At 37.7% G+C, this 14,415-nt stretch overlaps 1 protein-coding gene across 2 annotated transcripts in view; it reads right to left on the minus strand.

The window, feature by feature from the left end:
• The window catches only part of LAMA4 (laminin subunit alpha 4), a 150,687-nt gene that overhangs the window by 32,351 nt on the left and 103,921 nt on the right, over window positions 1-14,415 (minus strand). For both annotated transcript variants that reach the window (XM_034991869.1, XM_034991868.1), the window contains exons 15-21: window positions 14,118-14,214; window positions 9,426-9,542; window positions 7,657-7,836; window positions 4,280-4,419; window positions 1,721-1,897; window positions 774-919; window positions 152-314 (exon numbers count right to left, since the gene is read on the minus strand). In XM_034991869.1, the coding sequence (XP_034847760.1) occupies window positions 152-314; window positions 774-919; window positions 1,721-1,897; window positions 4,280-4,419; window positions 7,657-7,836; window positions 9,426-9,542; window positions 14,118-14,214 (1,020 nt within the window). The remainder of the gene's footprint in view (window positions 1-151; window positions 315-773; window positions 920-1,720; window positions 1,898-4,279; window positions 4,420-7,656; window positions 7,837-9,425; window positions 9,543-14,117; window positions 14,215-14,415) is intronic.

A 14,415-nucleotide genomic window follows, 5' to 3' on the forward strand; every position in this document is an offset into this window, starting at 1 on the left:
AAATATGGGCAGCACAGACCAGATTTATGTACCAGATTTATAGAAACATCAAGATTTCTATCCCACCCCCAAATCCTTGTAGGTTTTATGGATTTTTGAAAAACAATCAGTGTAGATTTTCAGTAAGTCCGAATCTGGCTGGATAGCTTACCTTGAAGTTTGAAGGCACGCCACCAACATAAAACACGGTGTCCTCAGGGTCCAGATCCAACAAGGAGTCATCTCCTGCAAATTCTCCCTTCTTAATAAACTTTTCCTCTGCAGTGCTACTTAGACTTGGGACTGTCAAAAACACCTTTCCATGTTTTCCTACCCTGTTAAGAATTTTCAGTCTTTATTAGCCAGATAATTTGTAGAAAATATGTTTTTTTAAATGTCAGAATGTGAATGTTCCCTCATCACAGAATTGGTGATTTGACTTTATCACATGAGTAAGCTTTTACAGAATGTCAACAATCAATGGAAAGAGGAAAAAAAAGATATCCCATCTTGGAATTAACGCATGGATTGGCCAGATAAAAAGATCCAATAATCAGATTGCTCTTTAGAAATGATGAGTATTTTTTTTTTCTAATCTTTTGTTTTCCACTTAGGTATTTGGGAAGGACTATAGGAATAATGGAGAAAAAGAGGAACAACAATAAAGGGAAGAAAATGCTATTTAAACATCGACAGGAAGACTGTGTGTGTGTGTGTGCATGTGCGTGCGTGTGCGCACGCATGTGTTCAACAGATTTCTTATGAAATGTGCACAGAAGCCATGTTCACTTTACCTTTCAATCTTGACAATGCTGAAGTAGGCAGGCCAGGTACTGACGGGTTTGGAGTCCAGGGGAATCTCTACATCCTTAGCTCCCAAATTATAAATGTATACCAGGTTATCGTTTTTGATTGCAAGACCCATGTATTCTTTTTTGGCCTGAAATGTCAAGAAGTCATTTAAATAAAATCCATATGAAGGAATATGATATTTTGTTTTCATTTCTTTAAAGGACGATCATCAATCCAAGTGCTTGGCTGTCTCCAAGGCAAATCCAGCCTGAATTGTTACAAAGTTTCTGTTAGAATGGGCAGTGTCTCTTCCTTTTCAGCCTCCCTGTGGCTACATCGGTCTGCTGCCCCCTTGTGCGTGTCCAAGCGCATCCCGGACAGGGAGGCAGGCAACTGCAGGCTTGTGGACATTCAATGGCTTCCAGGAGTGTGCTAATCCGGTCCGGTTAACCCAGGGACATAATGCAGCCTGCTGATACCGATTGCTCTGCCTCTTCAAACAGGGTGCAGCATCACACGTAATAGGCCTCCGTGCCCCCAAAGTCCTTGAAATGCTACATTCAATGAGCAGTGTGAGGCTGATAATGAAGCAGCCCCAGAAATATCCCACACAGAGAAGAAATTACTTGTCTTTAAATCACTACTTCAGTCTTGGCATTAAAGTGATCTGTACTTTTTGAGTTACCAGAACGGGAATTTTGTTTGTGTGCATAGGTAGTTTTGTTTTAAGGCAAGAGAAAAGCACCTGTCTTTCCTTTGAATATTATTCTCTCTTTTCAAATGTCATGTTCTCCTGGGTGTTATACGCAACTGATGAATTATTGAACTCTACATCTGAAACTAATGACGTACTCTGTTGGCTAATTGAATTTAAATTAAAAAAAGGAAGAAGTTAAAAAAATAAATAAATTTACTAGAAAAAAAAAACAAAACCATGTCCTGCTCTTACGTGTTTGCTTCCGAGGTACAGGATGAAGCGGTCTGTAGCCCCAGCCAGCTCTGGCTGCTTCACGGGGGGAGGTCTCATGTACAGGCTCAGGGACGTGAAGGTCTTTAAGTCATCCATACTGGTTTTGGGGTGCACCTCGACTGCTGACTGGCCGTCAAACATCATTGAGACTTGGATCTGGAGTTACAGAATGTTTCTGTTAAAAGCAACCTGCAGAAATGGGCACAACTCTCTCCCATGGTTCCCAGCGGGCTTCCCTCAGTCTTTATGGGTTCTCTGAGCCCTACTCCCTTCCTTGTCCTTGTTTCCTGATGTCCTCACCTTGTGGGAGAGAGGGGTCAAGGGAGATGATAACATCGTCATTTAAATTTAAAGTGGGGTGAAAGGAAGCCAAAAAAGCGTGACAAAGCAGATCCACGATGAGGATAAATACGAATTCCACAATTAACTACACACTTGGTTGGAGTGAACTAAACAGCTTGATGGGATTCCTGGTCAGTTATACAATTCATGAGGCCCATAAAATTAACAACGACTAATTGATCAGGAGAAGTATAACTCATCTTGGGTACTACTATGGCTAGAACTTTCTCCTCAGGGTCTTCAAAAGAGGAACATGAAGTAAGGCTGTGAGTAACACCCTTGAGCACGCCTGGACTATTGGGAGGGTTCTAGACTCAGCTTTGGAGGCTTAGGGCCCTGAAACCTGGTTTTGCCTCTTACTAGCTATGTAACCATGAGCAAGTCACTTAACCTGCAGTTTCTTCAACTGTAAAGTGCTGACAAAAAAATTTGCTGAATCAAATAAGATAATAACTATAAAGTACTTTCCAGTTCCTGGCTCTATCATCATTATAATTGTAAAGAGGAGTTCATTAAGATGTTTCTTATAATAATTCTTAGAAAGGCATCAAAACAAAGCACAATTCAGTAGATGTATTTCTGAGAGGCCCAAATTAATAAGCTGAGCTTAATGAAATAGTTCAGGGTGATTTTCTGAGTATTCAGAAGTGGAGAGACTTTTTATATCCATGCCACTCATGCAAATATTTCTGAATAATTAGATGTATTGACACCCATTATTTAATATTGATTTGGTTAATACTGACGGTCAGTAAACTCAAGATTATATTCCCAAGTGCCTAGAATACAGCTGTCCTACCTTGCTAGTTGAGTAAAAATCAATCATCTTAATAAACAATCAAACAGTTCATGGGATTAAAGTCTTTTTTTTTTGTAAAAATTGAGTCTGAGAAGGAAATATATCTGCACAGAAAGCATCTCACTTCGGGGAGACAAGTGGGCTCCCAAAGGCATTGCCAAGACTCTCTTTAGAAAATGGTTTTAGGTGACTAAGTTCTCCAAATTCTTCTCCATTTAAATCAAATTACCAGAAAGCACTCACAGAAACCTAGCTTTGGAAATAATATTTCTTCATGCTAAGCTTTTTTTGAAATGCTCCCCAAAGTATCTAACAAAGGTAATTTGTGGTGTGGGACCAATTATCACATATCATTTAAAAGTTGGATATATTTACCAATAATAATCTCCATTACAAAATAGTTGATTTCCAACCCTTCTTTCTGTGAGTACTTCGGGCCCATGGTCTGTTCAGGCCAATTCGCAATTGAGAAAATAAAACCATATAATTTGGCTGTAAAAATGATGCCGGTCTATACATTAATAAAAAATAAATGAAAAAGAGGGCCAAGAATGAGCCCTATTTACCACACTGAAAACATTAATTGAGTTTTGGTGTTGCCGTGTGGCCTCTGCATCTCAGGACAGGGCCTCTGTTGAGATTGTTCAGTTTAGGTGGTCTGTGATTCCCCAAGGATGCCTGTGGAGGGGTCAGTGAAGGCTCCCTATTATCAGTGTTATACCAGAGAATTCCTTGAAGAGGTAGATGGGCAAGATTATTCCACATAGTAGTTGCACTGAAACACCTATTCAAATAATTAATAATAATAACAAGAATAAATCAAGTCTTCTATTGGTGTTTGCTTTACTCAATTTCTTTTGCTCTATGAGCTTTGTTGACTAAGTTAACCCTGTGACTCTTAATCTTGGCTATCCATAAGAATTACATGGACGCTTTTAAAAAATACAGGTATTGAGCCTGTCCTCTAGAGAGCCTGATAGATGGCTTTGAGGTTGGGACTGGGAACCGGTTTAGTTTTCACAGCAACTCATGCAATTCTAATGAACAGATCCAGATGGTGCTTAGAACTATTGAAGTGGACGGGGCACCTGGGTGGCTCAGGGGGTTAAGCATCTGCCTTCGGCTCAGGTCGTGATCCCAGCATCCTGGGATCGAGTCCCGCATCGGACTACCTGCTCAGCGGGAAGTCGGCTTCTCCCTCTGCCTCTGCCCTTCCGCCACCCCTGCTTGTGTTCTCTCACTCAAATAAATAAAATTAAAAAAAGAAAAAAAAAAAAAGAACTACAACAAAAAACTACTGAAGTAGAAAAGTTCCAGGCTCTGGCAGCTGCCTGAGGCCTTGCTGTTCAGTTTCATGGTCTCATGATCAGCGAGTACTGACGCAGAGTCCTTTTTACCTTGCTGGCCACGCTCCTGGTCTGAGCAATAAGCTCCCGGATCCTCTGGATGCTGGCAGAGACGTTGCTCGCAGGCCGCTTCTGTTCTACGGTGCGGAGCTGATCCAGGAGCTGAGGGACAACCTCTGTCAGATTTCTTACTGCAGTTAATAAAAATTAATCACTTGAGTAAATATCTCAACTCTATTAACTAATATTAACTATATGTAAGGAATCAGGTGAAGAGACAACAGACACAGGCTTACTTCTGTGAGAACTATAATTATTTGTAACCCTGCAAAATGAATAGTTAAGCCCAATACATAAGCGATTCCTATTTTGCGGCATTTATAATGTCTATCAGTCTAAAAAGTATTTGTAGCGTGAGCCGACTTACAATGTACATTTCTGAAGGGCAGGACCCACGACACACATACAGATGCTCCTTTCACCGTATAGCACGGGGTCTGCTTGCGTTTCCAATGGAACTCATGTAACAAGTCTAAAGGAAGGCTGGGCAAAAGGAGGTGGGAACGTTGCTTCCCAGGGTGGCTATTCCTACATCACACTGCCGCTGCAATGGTCCACACGGAGGCAGAGCTACATGCAGGAAGGAACAGAGCACCCAGAGGAGCGGCAGTTGTGCCACAGGAGGGGGTGGGCGCCATGGTCTATGGGCCAATAAGGGTGATGGGACAAACACATCATACTGACTTTGTAGGTTGTGTTTTTTGTTTTGGGTTTTTTTTAAGGTATGAGGTACACGTAGAAAAAGGAATAGGGGCACCTGGGTGGCTCAGTTGGCTAAGCACCAGACCCTTGATTTCAGCTCAGGTCATGATCTCAGGGACGTGAGATTGAGCCCCCGTGCCTGCTCCGCACTCACCATGGAGTCTGCTTGTCCCTCTCCCTCTGCTCCTCCCCTGCTCACATGTTCTCTTTCTAAAATAAATAAATGAAATCTTTTTTTTTTTAAGATTTTATTTATTTATTTTTTGAGAGAGAGAGAATGAGAGAGAGCACATGAGAGGGAGGAGGGTCAGAGGGAGAAGCAGACTCCCTGCCGAGCAGGGAGCCCGATGCGGGACTCGATCCGGGGACTCCAGGATCATGACCTGAGCCGAAGGCAGTCACTTAACCAACTGAGCCACCCAGGCGCCCTAAATAAATGAAATCTTAAAAAAAGAGAGAATAAATCCTATTTATACAGCTAGATGAGAGAAACCCAAAACAGGGAGAATGGCATAAGCTTCTCTAAGGTTTCATGACCTGGACCAGTGGTTCTCAACGTGTGGTCCACAGACCAGCAGCATCAGCATCATCAGGGAACTTGTTAGAAAAGCAAAATCTTGGCTCCAACCCAAACCTGCTGAATCAGAAACTCTGGGAGTGAGGCCCGGGTGATTCGGAAGTGCACGAAGGTTTACGAACCACTGGACTAGAGAATGAATATCTTTTGGGTATTTTGCCAGTGGAGGGCAGAGCCGTGGTCACTAAGCTGTAGCAGCAGGAAAAGCGGAAGCCTCTTAATGGAGCCAAACTAAACTCAGATTCAGGAGAATATGTCAGTGAGGACCAAGGATAAGTCTCTTTTCTTTATTTAGGAAGTAGGGTGCTTCTCTATCGTAAGGAATGGAATTAAGGAAAATAATAGCAATTATCACTTTATTGTATTGATTAATATAGAGATAAATATTTGTTGTTTGCAAGACTGACTGCAATAGCCATTTTATAGTATAACAGTCTTTAAAAATTACAGGTAATAAAGTATATTTAATGTGTTACATTAAATTTTGATTATGGAAATATATATAAAACAGGTTTTCCCTGTCCTCAGTTCTCTGAGAAAGGGAGCCACCTTCTATTAGAGTCTTCATAAAGTCTCTCTTTTTTTAAATGTTTATTTATTTATTTATTTATTTATTTATTTATTTATTTGACAGAGAGAGACACAGCGAAAGAGGGAACACAAGCAGGGGGAGAGGGAGAGGGAGAAGCAGACTCCCAGCTGAGCAGGGAGCCTGACACGGGGCTCGATCCCAGGACCCCAGGATCATGACCTTAGCCAAAGGCAGACGCTTAATGACTGAGCCACCCAGGCGCCCCGATAAAGTGTCTTATATTGTGGTATGCTCTTTCATTTACTTTGATTTGAACCACAAAATGCTATCTGAGGAAAATACAGAGGGCTGAAACAGTTTCAATTAGTGGTAGTTCTGGATGCTTATTGGAATCATGGATTGGACTGAAAAAGGAAGAAAAAAATTTAACACAGATTTAGTAAATATTCCTGAGGCTCTGTATTTATAAATGTAAATGTTAGATGTCATGTAGGCAAATCTTTGAAAGATCAAGTTCTAAATGCAATTAGGTGAGCGGTTACATGGAAGAACTCACAAGTATATACTTAAGAGATGAACATAACAATTATCTCCTTGTAATGGGAATGAATATTTGTGACCTGGGATAAAATTTCTAGTGACAGACAGATCATATATGGATTAATAAAGTTGTTTCTTAACTCAGGTGGAAGTGAAGGTAATATGTTCTGCAAAACCATGCTGGAGAACAGAAAGTTCTAGTCATGACAAAGGCATTGATATTTAAGAGGTAGAAGAGATTAAATAAACATGGTAATATGTGATTTTAATATCTGTGTATAACTAAATAAATTAAGTAGATAACAGAATATTTCATTTTCATTGCTATAAATTTGTATTCAAACTGGCCAACAAACTGTTCTTCTATTTTTTTTTTTTTTTGAGATTTATTTATTTATTTGAGAGAGACAGAGAGAGAGCATGCATGAGCAGGAGGGACAGAGGGAGAGGGAGAGAGAATCTCAAGCAGACTCCATGCTGAGCAGAAAGCCTGGTGTGGGGCTTGATATCATGACCCGAGATCATGACCTGAGTGGAAACCAAGAGCCGGAAAGTTAACTGACTGCACCACCCAGGCACCCCCAAACTGTTCTTCATGGGAACCTTCAGTTATGTTTGGCAGTAGTCAGTACTTGTTGGTAATAACCTGCTTTACTCAGGTAAGGACAAAGCAATGCAGTTTAGTAAATATATTTCCTAAAAGTAAACCAATATTTTGTGATTGACGTTCTTCTCCAAAGGAACAGACTTAACATTGACAAAAATCAGTGTTGCCACTATTTCATCTAGAAAAAAAAAGATTCTTAACCAATCTCTCCAGTGTTTTTATGTGAAATATATATTTCATACGCACATACACATACATATATTGATAGATGAACTGAGCAAAATTTTTCATTTTTTCTAAGCTAATTTCTACAATATTCCAATCTAACACCCAAATGAAAAAAAAAATGCTTCTTAATGAAAGATGTGTTGAGTTTAACGGCCAATTCAACTGGATGCAAACCGTGATACCTGCATCTTGGGCAGAGTCCACTGCAGTGTTGTAAGCAGAAGAGTCAAAACTCTGAAGATTTTGCGACCAGTTGGTTAGATTGTTAGCCATGGGAGTGGCTGCCTGCTGGACTTCCACTGTGGTCTTGTTAGCCTCCTCCGTGATCAGCTTCGACTGACTCAAGCGCTGTGGAGTGTCACCTTCACACAGAGCACAGGGACACTCACTTTGCAGAGAAGTAGGACATTTGTTGGGAACATCAATATCCATTTAATCACCGGGATAAAACAGACCTCAAGTTTTGGATTTTTAAGCTGCACAAAGATCTTTAAATATATGTTAATTATGGTATGTTAGAAAACTGTTAAGGTAGCATTAAAAAGTGAGCTTGAAAGACTCGAGTCTCATTAAAATCATGTAGCCCACTTAAAACATTTTCAAATTAGAGGTATATTTTTAAAAAAGTAATTAGTATTTCTTCAGGTTAGAGACCTGGTAAGAAATCCACAGAAAACACATACGAGATTTTATCTCATAAAATGTTCATGTCTGAAATCACTGTAAATATCACTTTCTTCTATGTGGGACACCTTTTGCCATAAAAATGATGTTCTACTACAGAAGTAAATCAGTAAGGAAAATTATTTTTAAATAGTAAGAGCAAGTTTCAAAATAGTATCTATAGTGACATTCTATTTTTATTTAAAAACTGTGTATTTAAAATAAAAATAATGTAAGTTTACAACAAAATGTTTTTTCCCTAGGTAATGAGATTATAAAAGATTTTTCTTCTTTTGTTCTTCTTCCTAACTGTATTTTCTACTCTTTCTATAATAATCATGTATTACTTTTGTAATAAAAGTCACTCAGGTGAGGTTGTAGCTTTACTTTCTCTTAAGTGGAGGAACATTTAATTCAACCTCACACGATCTGAACTCTGATGGATGCAGCTCTGAATGCTGGGTCTGCTTCTTTTTGGAGCTGTGCCTTTTGGAGCAAGTTCCCAAACCTTGACAAGCCTTAGGGTTCACTACCATGTAAAGGCAATGGTGATACTTCCCCACATGACGTAATGTATATAAAACACAGTGCAGTGCCCAGCATGTGGTAGCTCTGATGGTGCTGATGACAGCAATTCTCAATGGATGACACCTTCCTGGTTGGGGTTTTGGTGTACTATGATACATTAGCCGGATTTGCTCCACGTAGGAGAAAACTCACATCCAGCAATAATGTGTCCACTTTCACTATACCAGCGAAGGCACATCTGGTTCCCAGCCCATCTTCCTAAGATACCACTGTAGTCCCAGATTAGGCAAAATGAGTGCTCTTGTGTCTCCATTTGGCTTGGTGGTCTCCCTACTTGTACTATAAGAATGACATGGCATGGAACAGAGGCAGCTATTTACAGTTGGGGCCAGAGAGACCCAGTAACAAAATTAGGGCATATTTATTAACGAAGAAGGAATGTTCACAAGGAAGTGGATTACCAAATAGTATAAACAGCATGATCTCATTAAGGCACACGCACACATGCACACGCACAAGTACGCACACATACAAATGCTCTCAAATTTAATGGTCACCCCTAGGTGGTATGATTATAGCTTTTACAATTATTTTCCAGGATGTGTGTATGTGTGATGAATATAGTTTCTTTTGTCACCAGAAAACAATATTTATTTATAAAAGGATTTCAAGTAAGGGATCATGTGCTCCTTCCTCAAGGGTTTATTTTAATCCCAGCAAAAAACCAGATGAGGGTTAAGTTCTTGTCTGTGACCCTTACCTCTCTCTGTGGCTTGTAGTCGCTTAATGGCATCATTCAATCTGTTTCTGAGAGCACTCTTCCTTGCTAGGGCTCCATCCACACGCCTATTGGTGTCAGCTACTGCCTCATCATTGCCTATGGAGAAGAAGAAAAAAAAAAAAGTACCAGTAGAGCCAAGATGCTAGGGGAAAAAAAATCTCCATTTCAACAAGAAAATTCTGATCCGTACCATGGAGTCATCTATAATATTCTGAATCTGGTGTGAACATAGAACACCAGTATTGGAAAGTGGTATTCCAATTAAGAGGTATAGGACTATAGAAGACTAGTAACACTGCTTGGGAGTGATTTAGGATGCCATAAAGTGACTCATAAAAGGTGCAGAGACAATGGCTAACTTCTTTGAAAAATACAGCACTGCTGTGACTTACAACTCTTAGCAGCAGAGTTGATAAAGAGCTGAAAAGAAAAAAGTCTATGTTTATTGTGATGACCATTATATAAGAATAATTCTTTTTTCTTAATTTTTTTTTAAAGATTTTATTTATTTATTTGAGACAGAGAAAATGAGAGAGAGAGAGCACATGAGAGGGGGGAGGGTCAGAGGCAGAAGCAGGCTCCCTGCCGAGCAGGGAGCCCGATACGGGACTCGATCCAGGGACTCCAGGATCATGACCTGAGCTGAAGGCAGTCGCTTAACCAACTGAGCCACCCAGGCGCCCTCTTTTTTCTTAATTTTTAAATAAAATTTTAATTGATATACAACATACATCTAGAAAAGGGAGCACATTATAAACGAATTTTCACAAACTGAGCAAGTAGAACATTATTGCTACTCAGTTTCCTGGGCCCTCTGTGATTACCCAAGGATGACCACTATTCTGAATTCTATCTCCATCTGTTAGTTGTGTCTGTTCTTAAACTTTATTCAAACAAAATGATACAGTATTGTAATTTTTTATATCTTTTATGTATCTGTTTTAATTTCTGTAGAGTGATGTCTTGATATCTGGTGGTTTAAGTCTTCCAGCTTTGATTTTATTCTTTAAGGATTGTGCTGGCTTCTTAGCTCCTCCCACACTCATTTCCATAGAAATTCTAGGATCATCTTCTCTATTTACATATAGTTCTGGTACTTCGGTTGGTATTATATTTAATTTATAGATAAATTTGGCAGAGTTGTCATTTTTACAAATTTGAGTCTTCCAGTTCATACAGTTTTTATTTATTCTCCTGTAGATCTAAATTCTCATTTTGATCTCCACTTATTTAGACCATCTTTAATTTCTTTCAATAGCATAGTGTAGTTTTATGTGTAGAGATCTTTTCTTTCATCAGCTTTATTTCTAGGTATTTTATGCTATTGTAAATGGTGCTAATAGTTTAAAAAGTTAATTTCTAATTTTATCGTACACAGAATTAAACTGGATTTTTACACATTGAATTGGTAATGTGGGGTGTCTTTGTCTTGTTTCTAATCTTAGTGGGCAAACTTTAAATACTTCAGTATTAATATGCTTGCTGACTATTATTTTATTATTCTTTCTTAGATTACAGAAGTTGCCTTCTATTCTTAGTTTGCTATGAGTCTTTTTGAAACATGAATGGGTATTGAGTTTTGTTAAATAATATTCCTGCATGTGGTGTGATGATCATAAGAAATTTCTGATATATTCTTTAAATGTGGTGAATTACTACTGATGTTTTAAATGTTACACTATCCCTGAAATCCTGGAATAAACTTAACTTGGTCACATATTACCATTTCAGTGTGTGTTAGATTTGATTTGCTAATATCTTGATTAGGATTTTCACATCTCTATTTGTGAAAGAATTTGGCTTACAATTTTCCTTTTTTTTATAATGTCCTTATCAGGTTTTGTATCTTAGTTTTGTTGGCTTCAATAGAACAAGTTAGACAATATTTCCTCTTTTTCAATTTTCTGGAAGAATTTATATACTAGTGGTCTTATTTGTTTAGATGTTTGGAAGAATTCACTGGGGAAGCCATCTGAGCCTTGAGATTTCTTTGTGGGAAGGGTTTAATTACTGATTAAACTTACACATACATATGTACATATAAGTCTATCAGATTTTCTACTTGTTCTTGTATCAGGTTTGATAGTCTTATTCTTACAAAACAATTCTTGAAAGTACACTTGCAACACAGTCTCAAAATGGGTTATTTTGGAGCAAATCTAAACAAGTCATGATGTAGTATCTTGTTGTCTGAACTGAAGGATGAACTTTCCCAAGGATTCTTGGTTCATGCTTTGTTTACTTCCAAAGCATCAGGAAATTTATGCTTTTTGACAAACAGAGAAATCATTTCTTCACTTCCTATTATACTCTTCTCTTTCTCTCCAATAGGTTTGTAAATATATACTCTCCCATGGTGTAATTTCTCTTTTCTATTATAGTCTTTGTGTGCCTGCCTTCTTGTTTGGTTGTCTTTCCCCACTTGGGTATAGTGGGTATAAAATGAGTGGTGCTGAGTGGATTCTGTCACCAACTACAATGTAAACAAAGTACAGGCACTTCTTTTTTCCTCTGGGGAGTGCCAAAAATTTCCCAGAATACAAGGAGGGACTTAAACATACTTTGTATTACACCCCCTTCTCCCTCTTTTACTTTCAATTTTTGAATATTCGTAATACAAACAATCTTTTCAGATCTTCCTTTTGGGTTTGGAGCTGCAAAAAATGCTGACTCGTACACTGAAAAAGAATATATTTAACTCTATATTTGGAGCCCTTGAAAAAAATAGGTGAAGAGAATTCTATCTTGGGCTGGATGTTTATAAGAAAAAAATGTTTCTAAAAAGTCTTTCCTATCTGAAACTTATTGTTTTATATAAACATTTTTCATTTTACAAATGAATTCAGTAGAAGATTCCTTTAAATAGCAGCTTCCTGAGTTTATTATAGATTGCTAACTATTTGATATAGATAATGAAGAAAGGAAATCTGGGATATAAAGATTACCGATCATTGAAAGTCATTTGGAAATGAATAAACAGTAATTTGAAATTGTAATGTAACTCAGTAGATAAATATAGTTTAATCTGAAAATCTGAATTTATATCACAAATGTGTGTTGTATAAAGGGAGGGAAGTTCTGACCCACACAGTCCTAACTCCCCATGGATGTCCCTTTTGCAAATAAATATGTGAAGAAATTTAACCAAACAAGATCATGAAATAGGTAACCAGCTCTGCAAAATATCCAGAGACCAATGCAGAGAGATTTTATCTGTACTTAAAATACAGAACTTTGAAGAGATATTATTACTGGGAAAGAAAAATTGTTTTCATGAGGTTCAATAACTCAATAATGACAAGACTGCATTGCAAATTATCAAGGAGAATAAAATATTTAAGTCACTGTGTTCTGAAGACTCACATATTCTGGTCTTCACATCACAAGAAACAAAGCAATACATAGATATGGCAACATTTATTTAAAAATATTTTACCTTTAAGAGTATACTTATCATGATGAGCACTAAGTAATATATAGAATAATTGAATCATTATACTGTACACCTGAACTAATATAATGCTGTATGTTAATGATATTCAATAAAAAATATATTTTACTTTTATATTCTAAATTGTTGCTGCTAATATTCTAATTATTTTGTAAAGAGTATGTTCAAGACTAGACTTATATAATGAATGAATTAGAAGAGAACATTTTTATTGCCTTTGTTTACCCAGGAAACATTAAATAATAGTTGCTTTATCATAGCTAGTTAAATATTCTGCGTAGGAAAAACAAATGCATTTTTTTTCTCCATATAGTGCTCTTCATAAAAAAAAAAAGAAAAAGAAAATGCATGGTTAGAACTGAGATTAATTGCTTTGATAAAATTATGTGACGTTTTCTGTTTCGAACTTGGTCTTTGTTTTTAGGTGGTAGTTAGAAGTTAGCTAGATAATGGATTTCCAACCTCATTAGTCAATGTGCAACCATCCTTAGGTATGAGTTCATTTGCTCAGAGATGAGTAATGTTTAGTGAAATTCTTAGCCAATGCAATTGTTATTAAGAGTAGCTCACAAGATTCAAAATTGACTAACATGATTTTGCTTTTATTTTTTCTTCCTTCCCCACTTGGATGTGCTTGCTTTCATAGATGCAAACACTAACCTTTGGAAATGCTTCTTCCCATATTGTCACTGGCTTGTCCTAAATGCAGTAAACTTAGTGAACACAAACTACAGGAAAGTGCCAATAACCACATGGCTCTGTGGTATCCTATCCTTCTGACTCTCCCAGTGCTGACTCATTGTAAAATTTTAAAGGCCTTTCTGAATTGTCCAAGAAAGACTAAATTATGTATAATATAGTTTTAGTGTTAAGTGTATTTTATGGCATTATCTCTTGGTTTCTACTTGGTCATGATCTTGGGGTCAAGAGATCAAGCCCTGCATCTGTCTCTGCGCTCTGCATGGAGTCTGTTGTCCCTCTCCCTCTGCTCCTCCCCCCACTCTTGAATAGATAAATAAAATCTTAAAAAAAAAATATCCAGTCTTTGCTTTTTTTACACCTTGAATCTCAGCAAGAACTATTAATGTACTATTCAGTTAAAAGATCATTTGTTCTTTAATCCTAGAATTTTGAAATCTCTATCCATATGCAGAAGTACTGTGTGAAAGGAGAGAAGCAGCTATAAATCAGAAGAAAGGTAGGAAAGGGAAGATATTTACTAGGATCTGTCTTGGCTTGCAGTTCTCTGGCTTGATTGAGGAGGTTCTCACTCTCATCCTTATGGTAAATGATTTGAGTATCAATCCCACTCACAGCCTACAAAGGAATTGAGTAGAAAGAGTTAGAGTTAGAATTAGAGCAGAAGAAATCCACTTTTCATGGATTGAGGATTTAAATGACACCATTTATCTGTTAAACACCAAGCAAAATTCATACAACTTCATTTCCATAGCTCAAAATCAAGGTCAAAAGGGAACACGAGAAAATAAAGTCCGTGACGATTTCAAGATAAATGTT

This window comes from Mirounga leonina, unplaced genomic scaffold, assembly GCF_011800145.1.
Source record: "Mirounga leonina isolate KUSES-001 unplaced genomic scaffold, KU_Mleo_1.0 Mir_53, whole genome shotgun sequence".
Taxonomy (NCBI): domain Eukaryota; kingdom Metazoa; phylum Chordata; class Mammalia; order Carnivora; family Phocidae; genus Mirounga; species Mirounga leonina.